This window comes from Cebus imitator, unplaced genomic scaffold, assembly GCF_001604975.1.
Source record: "Cebus imitator isolate Cc_AM_T3 unplaced genomic scaffold, Cebus_imitator-1.0 Scaffold692, whole genome shotgun sequence".
NCBI lineage: Eukaryota > Metazoa > Chordata > Mammalia > Primates > Cebidae > Cebus > Cebus imitator.
The window spans coordinates 327,392-338,633 of NW_016108007.1; the positions used below are offsets into that span (position 1 = coordinate 327,392).

General features: G+C 45.9%; 1 protein-coding gene across 1 annotated transcript; it reads left to right on the plus strand.

The window, feature by feature from the left end:
• Positions 1–2,385: 2,385 nt before the first annotated feature.
• Positions 2,386–6,928, plus strand: LOC119469527 (rho GTPase-activating protein 6-like). The gene is made up of 3 exons (XM_037734952.1): positions 2,386–4,104; positions 4,247–4,367; positions 6,810–6,928. Exons 1-3 carry the CDS (start codon positions 3,517–3,519, stop codon positions 6,926–6,928), a joined length of 828 nt encoding a protein of 275 aa, XP_037590880.1. The 5' UTR covers positions 2,386–3,516.
• Positions 6,929–11,242: the final 4,314 nt, after the last annotated feature.

The following is an 11,242-nucleotide window of genomic DNA, read 5'->3' on the forward strand; positions in this document are numbered from 1 at the left end:
AAGGGGAGAGATGCCAGATGTAGGTGATGGGGAGGAAGGCAGCAAATCACACTGCCACGTGTGTACCTATGCAACAATCTTGCATGTTCTTCACATGTACCCCAAAACCTAAAATGCGATAAAATAAATAAATGGAAAAAAATAAAGAATTCTGGGAAGCAATGTAACAAAATGAGGCATTTTTTGAAATTGGTAACCAAAACCCAAGGATCTTCCTTAACTGAATTTGGCATAACCTGACAGTTGATCGTAAAGGCCAATGTGAGTTGAGTCTACATAAGCAAAGAGAATATATAACAAACAAGAGTTAAATAAGATGCTTTCAATAGGAATGAATGAATCCACCATAAGCCGCCATGACTGCAAGGTAAACCTAATAGCAGTCAGGTTGAAAATCAAAATACTTTTAAAAATGAAAAAGAAATCCCAAACTATTCTTATGAAATCTTTCTTTCCAGCAAAACATCAACACACCTACCCCATGTATTAAAAGCACACATACTTACACTGAGATTTTAAAAGGACCCCCAGTCTAATTTGATTAATATTTAAAACAATTTATTCACTGTTCCCAGTAGTGACACAAGTTTCCAGTTTCCTGGAGGGTCAGGAACATTTGGAAACTAGATGATGAATTAACTGGCATGTGTCTGCTCCAAGCCCTACGAGTGCCAATAGAAGAATCCCTCCGCTGGTCAGCTCTCAAACACCCATGACCAAGAATGTATGCCCTTGTGCCTGGAGGGCATCCATACTAGCCTATATAGTCATAGCAGGGGTGAGTTTGCTACCCCATGGTCATCATATGGGCTTAGAGAAATAGAACTTATATGAATCATCAAATACAATCACCAAGTTGCTCAAACCCCTTGAGTTACAACTGGTTCTGTGAAGTGATTCTGTTAACCATCTACCCTGAATGCCAAACTCCAATGAGGCATAACCATGCAATGAGGCATAACCATGCAATGGTATCCCAGTGGTAGAGACATTAAGTGTTTCCATTACTAGTGATAAGTTACACAGTTTTGTTACGAAAGAAGGGGCAGACAAGACCCACCCACTTTTACATCTAATGTGACTTGTATGAGGAGAGAAGAAAGCCAATGCCAACAAGCCCCCAAATGTAACTTGGCCTGTGTATGTAGTCAGGCAGGAGAGCAAGAGCTCTTTTTAAAGACTGTGCCTCTCAGCAGCACACCTGATTGACAGCCACTGAAAATACTTAAAAGGCTCAGGGTGAGAAGAGATGGACAGCGGTGGGGGATGGGAAACTAGACTCACCCACTGTCTTCAGGCAGCAGATAGCTCGTTAAAGCTACTGGAAAAAACTCACCGGGTGCAGTCTGTCCCGCTGCGTTTACCAAAAACGAGTACAGCCAAGAACTGGGAGTCCCACGCCCTTTGTGGAGGAATATAATTCTCCTAATTAGATTTCATGACACACCTCCAAAGTAGCTGAACAGCTAGGAACACCAAACACGCTTTTCAAAGAGTCAAAGTTAATTAACTTTTCCCCTGAAAATGTCATAGGGAATAAAGGAAGTCTTCCAAAATCAAACTTGGACGATTCTGGTAGATATGCAAGACAAACGTTCGTGTCAAACACCTGTATTTATAACTTCATTGTAATTTTTTCTCCAAAAAACGAAATGGTAAAGTCACCTTTACATTTGTATAAAATTTTCTTCATCACTAAGTGATAAAAAAGGACACAAACACAAAGTAGACGTTTCCAACATCAACTGCTCCCTGCTGAGATGGTTGTAAGATGCGTTGCAAAGCTTAAATGTTACGTCAAAAAGCCCTCCAAGACGAGGGCGAGGCTTTGCGCTTTATAGATTCCAGGGGTCCAACAGCGGGAGAAGCTGCTCTCAGACTCAGCTCCTTGCCAGGAAGATTGATTTCACCAGCGTTCTCCAGCTTCCCATGACTGTGGCCACTGCGCGCTGCGCCCAGAGGCGTCCCAGAGCGGGACTCCGAGACAGATGGCTTTGTGAGCGCCAATCTCTGTAGCCTCAGGGCTGAAGCTGCGCTCGGCGCCTACCCCCTGCCCGGCCTCACTCACCCTTCCTCCTAGAGCACGTTTCCACACGTGCTCAGGACCCCTTCCACGGCGAGGACTCCTCCCCCTCCACTTTTTTAGTAGGTCTCCACCTCCAGCTCATTCATTGGCAGCCACTGCTTTTAGACTGAATCTCCTATCTATCCTTTCTTTTTAAAAACAAAAAAGCCGGGGGAGGGGCAGTGGGGGCGCGGGGAGGAAAGGCAGGAGATTTAGCTCCAACTTCAGAGCAACCGTGCCGGGCTGCCCATCTGACACCAGTGGGTGGGGTGCAATCTGACACTTCCCTTCCTTTCCAGAAACGTGAGTGGAGCTGGCGCGACCCTTGATCTGGGGGTGGGAAGAGCGGGTAGAAGGTCCGCACTTCCGTCCTCACGACTTTCTCCCCAGGAGACCCAGTATCAGTGGCAAGCTGCCTTCTCTCCGCGCCGCTGGCAGGTTTGGCGCCTGGAAAACTCTTCACGTTCTGCTTTCTCCTCTCCTGGCTCCGCCCCAATTCCAGCCCCGGCATTCCTCCAGCCCTACCCGTCCCGGCCGCCCCTTTCCCGCTGCCTCTAGCGCTAGCGTGCGGGGCATCTCCGCGTCTGCCCTGGGCCCAAGGCTGGGCTGCGAAGATCATGTTCCTCTCCGGCGGAACACGCGCACTCGGTCTTGGGGCCCTCTCCTGAGCTCCCTCCTCCACCGAGAGCGCTGAGCGCAGCCGGGAATTCTCTTCCACCGTGGGCACGCAGCCTTTGGAGGTCCTGGGCGCAGCACGCTCGGTGTCGTCACACCGCAGCAAGACTGAGACCCCGCGGGAACCTGGAGCTTGAAACCACCTTTGAGCCTCTCCAGTCGGAAGAGTGCGCGCAGCAGCCCAGCGGAGGCCGGGCGCGTAACCTCGGGCGCCGGGGCAAGGAGAGGGTGCTGGGTTCAGGAGCCGGAGGAAGTTCTCGCGGCGCCTGGAGCGCGGTGGACGCGCCTGGGGCGCACTCCCAGGCAGCCTCCTCCCTGGCCCTCGGGACTGTCCTCGGGCAGCAAGGAGGAGCTTGCTGGAGACTTAGAGGCTGTCCGGAGCCAGAAAGCAGGAGCGCCGCGTCTTTTGCCTCAGCTGGGAAGGGGGAGTGGCGCTGGCAGGCTGGAGTTGCGAACCCAGCGAGCGCCTGACCTTCCTCCTCTTCTTCCTGACCCTCTTCGCGCCTTGGGCTCCAGAGGAAGGTTGTAGCGGCTGCAGGAGGCCCCCAGACCCACTTTCCTAGAAGGTTGGTGATGGATCTGCTGCTTCTGCCCCCGCCGGGGCATATGGAACGCGCCGGCGGCGCTTGAGCCAGGCTTTGCTCTCCACCGCCCTGGACAAACCCCCACGGCCAGCCCCGCCTGACAGCTTTGCCTGAGTCCCTTTGCGTTCCGGACCCAAAGCCACCAGCGTCCTTCTCAGGGAGAAGGTGGTCCTCAGGCGCAGCCCCGCCGCGATGTCCGGGCAGAGCCTGCTACACAGCGTCTTCTCTTGCTCCTCGCCTGCCTCAAGTAGTGCGGCCTCGGCCAAGGGCTTTTCTAAGAGGAAGCTGCGCCAGACCCGCAGCCTGGACCCAGCCCTGATCGGCGGCTGCGGGGGTGGCGAGACTGGCGCGGAGGGCGGTGCGCGAGGGGCCACGGCGGGCCGCCTCTACTCCCCATCACTCCCAACCGAGGGTCTCGGCCCTCGCTTGGCGTCCTCTCCCCGGGGTCCGCCCCCCAGGGCCACCCGGCTACCGCCTCCTGGACCCCTTTGCTCGTCCTTCTCCACACCCAGCACCCCTCAGGAGAAGTCACCATCCAGCAGCTTCCACTTTGACTATGAGGTTCCCCTGGGTCGCGGCGGCTTCAAGAAGAGCATGGCATGGGACCTGCCTTCTGTCCTGGCCGGGCCAGCCAGTAGCCGAAGCGCTTCGAGCATCCTCTGTTCCTCTGGGGGAGGCCCCAATGGCATCTTCACTTCTCCTAGGAGGTGGCTACAGCAGAGGAAGTTCCAGTCCCCACCTGACAGTCGAGGCCACCCCTATGTCGTGTGGAAGTCTGAGGTAAGGACCGGTGCTGCGCGTCCCAGAGCCCAAGGCTGGGCATCCCAGGCAGTTCCAGGGGACTGCCTTTAATTCCATTCCATTTACAGAGCGAGGCACCCACTAAGGGGTTTCCCTCTTCTACTTGCTAAATGGTGCCTAGAAATGGGACGTCCCTAGTGGCCACCTGCGTGTGCGTCTTGCAGGACTTGTTGGCTCCACTTTGGAGCAGTCGTGGGAGCTGGAAAAGGAGATGGTGTTCTGGTTTCCTGTTTGTGCTGCAGGCAATTTCAAAGGGTCACCTTATCCCTTCACCCAATGTTGATATTTTTCCAAACTCAAAGGATCTATTGCTAAGTTGTTTGTAAAGACTGGATGAAGTGTATTTTGAAATATGTTTGCCATGTTGTTCTATAGAGAATTCAGAAACATTATTTTGGAGGGTGTCGTTGATTGTATGAGTGTGTGTGTGTGTTTGGGTGGCAGAGAGGATGAGACTTCTCTAGTTTTCACCTTTTCTTTCCCTAAAGGTGCAATTCCAGAAATCTATGGTACTGAGTAGTAGTTTAACCTATGAGAAGAGGAAGAAAATCACTGTGTAGGGGTGTGAAAGATCATGGAAATATGCTGATGCCTAAATTGCATTAAGAACAAGTAGTAGTTTCGTGAAGAATCAACAATACATAGAGAATTCAGAGGGAGCTGTCTGATACCTTTAAAATGTTTGCTGTCCAGTTAGGAAGAATGGTAAATTGAGCTATTGGGAAACTGTCACTGATGGCCACTTTGAAAACAGCACACTTTCAGAGAATAAATAGTAGTTGCTTTAAAAATGAACAGGCCCTATCCCTTTCACTCCACAAACTCTATAGATTTGCCTTGGATCTGTTTCCATAAAGGAAGGGAGATTCCATTAGTTGTAATTTAATATTTTAAAGTACAGTTAGCATTACAGAAATGAAATGAAATACCATGTAATTGCTGGAGATTTAGGCTAAATACACAACCAAGAAAAACTGTTTGAAAATAGCATATGAGATCATACACAGCTGTGTTAATGTGAGATAACTTAGACTTTGGCTTTAATAGGCTGTCTGAGAGAAATAAGCATCATTTATCAGAATTATTAGCATCACATATTATTAATGTTAATTACGGTGTCAAAGTAACTGATTCTGTTAGGTGTTGGGGTGCAGATTACAAAAAACTAACAAATATTGCCAAGTCTTCTGCCCATTTTCTTGAGAAAGATAGGCAGTAGAAAGGAAAATCGAGGCAGAGGGCAAGATGTTACCTGCAAACCAGGGAACTCAAGATTAGAAAGAGGATCAAAAATTGAAATGTTGAATTTCTGTTGGTCTTTAAGAGGGGCTGGATTCCCGCTGTATTTCAGAAGCACACATTATCAGATTAATCTGTAGGAGTTGAGAGAAAGAAATGCAAAAGCAAGCCAACATTTTGGATTAGCTAGCCACTAACATTTGTGCTTAAAACCAATTGTATCACTAATAACGTTCCTGCTTTACTTAGCAACCATATACATATTTGCAAAATAGTATACAGATGCTGCTAATTGCTGTTATCCTCAAAAGGCATTTGGCTGTAGATGATTTCACTTGTTGCAAATTATATTCTTATCCATTAGCATCTCAATCAATGGACAAGGATCTGAACTGCAGCAATACTGGGTGGCTTCTATTCCATACAGTGGGCAATCTGCACAAGACTCGTCTACCATGTTTTTCACCTTTTTGCGATGATTAAAAGTAAGGATGTAGCCATCTAGCAAAAGAACAAAATTTTCTCATAGAATGTGTGTGTGTGTGTGTGTTTGGTGGGAAGGGGGTGGAAATCCCTTTATGCTTGAGGCAGACATGGAGTGATTGGATAGAACTCTAGTGTGTAGATCCAACCCTGGTTTTGTTTAATAAAGGCCAAGATATCCTAACATAAGCCCTGGATCTCTCATTTAATGGCCTGGATTACCTTTCAAAGGTTTAACGCCCTGGAATCCTCTCAAAAACCAAGAAAATGCATCTTATTGAGCACTGCCTGTCCTTTTCACTTGCAGGCAAGCTGGGTCTTTGGTCCTTAAAGGAGAATCCTTACTAATGATGTCAAATGTCAGCAAATGAGCGTCTTGCAAGGCTGCTTAGAGGCCCTGGAGGGAATATCTGGTTCATATAGATTTGGTTCTTAAACTTTTCTGGTTGCTCTGGCTCAGGGTTTCTCAGCCTTGGCACTATTGACACTTGAAGCTGAATGATTCTTTGCTATGCGGCTGTCCTGGGTTTTCAGGGTATTTAGCAGCATCCCTAGCCTCCTCCCACTAGATGCTAGTAGTGTTCCTCCAGACCAGCGTGACAACGAACAATGTCTCTAGACACTGCCCAGTATCCTCTGGGGGTCAAAATCGCCCTACTTGAGAACTGCTGTGTTATTAAGGTTGAACATAGTACCCCATGCTGGCCATCAAGAGAGTGCTCACAAAAGTGTTTACAGCTGGCCTAAAGTTTGCCTGGGATCTTCATTTGATTCCAAAACCACGAGGATCCCTCTGGAGTCATGTACCCTTTACAGTCTGTTCAAATTTTGTTTCTCTTTGATTGAATCCATAGGAAATCCTAAGAATTCACCTTCAGGTTTAGCCATTGACGGATCTCACTCATTTCCACTTTGTTCTTTCAGAATATTGTCTGCTTTAACCTAAATTGTTCATACAACAGCCCCTGTGCCCACGACACTCATAAATGCCTGCAGCTGTGAGCACAGTACTCATCCTCCAAGGAGCCCGTGGGCATCACAACTGCAGAGAGTGAAGGCGTATGGAATGTTTCCCAAGTGAAGTTTGGTGTGCCTGCAGCAGAGGATGTATCTTGCTGTGTGTAGGATAATAGTGTTCAACATGTAGGATAGAGGTAATTACGAAAAGTCTCACTGTGCTCTTCTCAGGAGTTTGGACTCTATGTTGATTCTTAACCTGGAGGTGACTTTGTCCCCAGGGCACATTTGGCAATGTCTGAGGACATTTTGGGATGTCACAAATGGAGGTGGTAGTGTATTAATTTCCTATCACTGCTGTAATGACCACAAACTTAATGGTTTAAAGCAGCACAGATTTACTGTCTTACAGTTCTGGACCTCAGAAATCCCATCAGGTTTCAGCAGACTAACTTCAAGGTGTTGGCCTGTGTTCCTTCTGAAGGCTCTAGAATCTGTTGTTCCTTTTCTAGTGGCCCCTTTCCTTCATTTTCAAAGCCATCCATGTTGCATCTTATCGACCCTTCTTGTGTGGTCATTTCTCTCACTGACTCTTTTCAGGACTCTTGAGATTGGTCTCACCTGGATAATCCAGGATAATCTCATTATTTTAAAATTGGCTGATTAGTGACCTTTAATTCCACCTGAAGCCTTAATTCCCCTTTGCTATGATGTATTCACATGTTTCAGGGATTGGGCCGTGGGCATTTTTGTTGGGACATTATTCTGCCTACCACAGGGGAGTTCCTACTGGCATCTAGCAGGGAGGCTAGGGTTGCTTCTAAATACCGTACAGTGTACAGCCCCACAAAGAATAATCATCTGGCAGTTAAGAGTGTTGAGACTGAGAAACCCTGCTGTAGAGAGTGGGGGAGATTGGTGATTTTTAAGCATGAGGGTATAGCATGATCAGATGTGTTTTAGAGCTAAATTGGTGTCTGGGGGAGCATGGATTGGAAGCATGAAAGAAGTAGAGGACAGACCCTCAGAGGAGATGGGCATGGGGAAATCATGCCAAGAATCCTGTAAACCATTGGTAGTTGGCATATAAACATAATAGTTTTATATTTCCCACATCTCCATGTTATCAAATTGTTCTCTTGCACTGTTGATCTCCTGGAAAGCAGAACTGTTACTCATCTTTGAATTCTTAAAATCCGGCCCCTATACTCTGGGTGTTTTAGAGAGATCATCATAAAGACCAGTAGTTCTCACCCAGGAGAAAGTTTGTACCCTAATGTATATTTGGCAATGCCTGGCATCATTTTTGATTGCCACAACTGGAGCAGGAGTGTGCTACTGGCATCTAGTGGGTATAGGGTGAGGGTACTGAAAACACCCCAAAACAACCACAAACAAATACTTATCTTGCATAAAATGTCAATAGTGCTGAGGTTGAGACGCCCTGTATACAAGACACTGAATTCTAGGTTTTGCTTTTCAGTACCATTTTTTCTCATGCTTGTGGCTTTACTCTTGGTCATTTGCTTCTTCTTACCTAGTATATGTCAACCAAGGCTTTGAAATTGGAAAAAAATGACTTTCAAAAGGTATTGAGCATATGAAAAAAATATGCAATGTCTAAATATATCTATTGGGAAGAATTGAATGGTAAATATATAATGATGGAGACTGGAATTAAATTTTAAAATGCAGCAGAGAGGAATATTGTGTTTAAAAATAGAGGCTCACTCATGTCACCAAAGAGAAAGTAATTAGAATAAGACAGCTTCAAAAATAAATTGACAGAGTGTTTTGCGAGGATTTTTGTGTGAAATCGGTATAATGCTTTACGGTTTTTAGGTTAGAAAAAAAGTTATTCAACTTTCACGCACACAGTCTCTCAGACTAACTCTGCTAGAATTCCTTCGGAAGGCAATTTTTAGTTTAGAGAATACTCTGAAGATCGCTTCTCAGATGCCTTAGAATTGAGTTTTCACCAGCATTTTGGGATCTGAGGGTTGGAAAGAGCAAAGTTTAGACTCAGAAAGAACCTTGGGTAGCATCTAGCTCCAAACTGCTTATTTTACAGTTGAAGAAAGGGACTGTAAAGCTTATGCCACTCAAACTCAGGCAAAGAGCCAAGGGCAGAACCACCCTGAAATTCTTCTTGACTCTGTATAAACTGCCAAGCTTCTGGAAAACATAAGTGGCCATGACTACTTTTATTCTCTGGTGAGCGCCTTAAACCTTGGCAATCTCTTTTCTATCCCCTCTACTTACTGAAACCATTCTCTTAAAGTTCCCTAAGTTCCAAGAATCTTCTTAGACTCCTTTGGCTAGACTTCTGGGCAAAACTGAGAGCATCATCTCCCCTCCCTCCTCGTCCTATCCCCATCACACACAGATAATCTCAATTTTCTCCTTACCTTTCTTGCTACTCTTCTGTCTCCAGGAATTGTCTTTGGACATCCCTACAGTTCTGTGATTTTCCTTCAGGTCATTGTCCCTCGATTGTCCCATTTACTTTTGTGACTTCAACCGTCATCCCTCTAGGGGAGACTCCTCACTCTGTGCCTAGCCAGAATCTTGTAGTTGAGCTCCCAATATATATTTTCTGATTTCTTCCTAGATATCTGCTCATCATGCCCAATGGGCTCGAATTCTACATGTCTGAAACAGGACAAATCAGCTCCCCTTTCCTCTGAACATGTTTCATTTTATGTGTTCCTTATTTTGGTTGGTATCACCATTTTTCTGCTTGCCTAGGTTTACCAGACCAGAATGCCTTTACTCCTCCCCCTTTTGTTTCCTCTTCTCTTCTCCTATAAGTTTTCAAATCCTGTAGTGTGTACTTCCCATTTGCTCCATTCTAAACAGGATTTGAAGTAGAATGTGTCTGAGTTCTTACATCCCTCTCCAACTGTTCACTCACAATGTCACTGCCTAGTTTGGGTCCTCATTTGCTGTGACCCCTTTCTTAGTCACCCTGCCTTCAGTTTCTCCCTGTTGCCATCTTGATGTTAACCTCAGATGACACAATTGTAATCATGTTAATCCCTGATTGAAAACATTTGATGGGTCTCAGAGTGTACAGAATAAAATCCGAATTACTTAGCTAGTCATTTCAATGCCTCTTACAACATAATCTCAGCCTGCCTTCTCCCAGGAAATCTAGCCCAGCAAAGCCAACTTGGCCACTCACCCGGTTAGTCATCAAATATTTATTGCACGCCAGCATGCAATGGACACTAGAAATGTATGTGAAGCAAACAGGGATGGCTCTGCAAGGTGGTTCCAGTTTATGAAAGCAATACCTTCAAATCAATTAATCTCTATAGTTTTTCAGAGTGTTGTGGCATTATGATGAGAGAACTGTGGTAGACAGAACAATATTCCCCAAAGATGTTCATGTCCTAATCTCTAGAACCTGTAAATATGCCACTGTACATGGCAAAAGGGATTTTGCAGATGCGAGATTATCATAGACTGTCTGGGTGTGGCCAATGTAATCACAAGGATCCTTAGAAGTGGGAGGCAGTAGGGTCAGAGTCAGATAAGGAGATGTGAGGATGAAAGTAGGGAGAGAGACAGAAAGAGAGAGAGAGGAAGTGGGGAGGGGGAGGGCGATGAGAGAGATTTTGAAGATGCTACACTTCTGGCTTTGAAGATGGAGGAAGCAGCCATAGCCCTTGGCTGTACCAGGCCCCATAAGCTGGAAAAGGCAAAGAAATGGATTCTTAGAACGTGTAGGAGGAATATAGATCTACTGATATCTTGATCCTAGCTCAGTGAGACTTTTAACCTTGAGGATTGTAGGAGAACATGTGAGTTGTTTTATGTTACAAAATTTGCGGTAATTTTGAGCAGTGATAGGAAACTGATACAAGGACTAAACAGGTGTGGGATGTCTCAGCTGAAAGCACTGGATGAGGAGGCATTTGCCAAACAAAAAGAAAGGGCACAGCCCTCCTGCAGGAAGGAACGGCCTGTACTAAAGAGGGAACATAGCATGCTTCAAGAGTTTAGAGAAATCCAACTAGAATGCATTATGGGAGTGGGAAGATGGTGAAGAATAAGTTTTGCTGGACTTTGAGCTTAATGATATGGATTTCACCATTTAATGTAAAGGTTCCCCACACAGATTTTGTTTCCTCTCCTTCTCACTTTACTTTTGATAGCTTGGTCCCATATCTACCTGAGAATGCTCCATCTGTACTTTATGGCTCAGCCAGATGCCTCCAAATAAATGAGCTTGACTTTGGTACATGTCATGACACATTCAGGGTTTGCAAGAACAGAAACTCATGTTTTCATAGTGAGATTCACATTCTTCCAATCTGTTGCTTTAATAAGAAAAAGTGTGTTTCATATCAACATCTGGTAATGAGTGAGGGAGTCTGCATGCAGATAGCAGTTCTCCCAGATTCCTATCCCTTTGGGGCATGACATCTTGTTC

Bases quoted from the DNA above. Each gene is read 5' to 3' on its own strand.
- LOC119469527 (XM_037734952.1), top strand. From the start codon at position 3,517: ATGTCCGGGCAGAGCCTGCTACACAGCGTCTTCTCTTGCTCCTCGCCT. The intron at 4,105-4,246 runs GTAAGGACCGGT...AATGGTGCCTAG, and splicing joins ATGTCGTGTGGAAGTCTGAG to AAATGGGACGTCCCTAGTGG. The intron at 4,368-6,809 runs GCAATTTCAAAG...TTCATACAACAG, and splicing joins GTTTCCTGTTTGTGCTGCAG to CCCCTGTGCCCACGACACTC.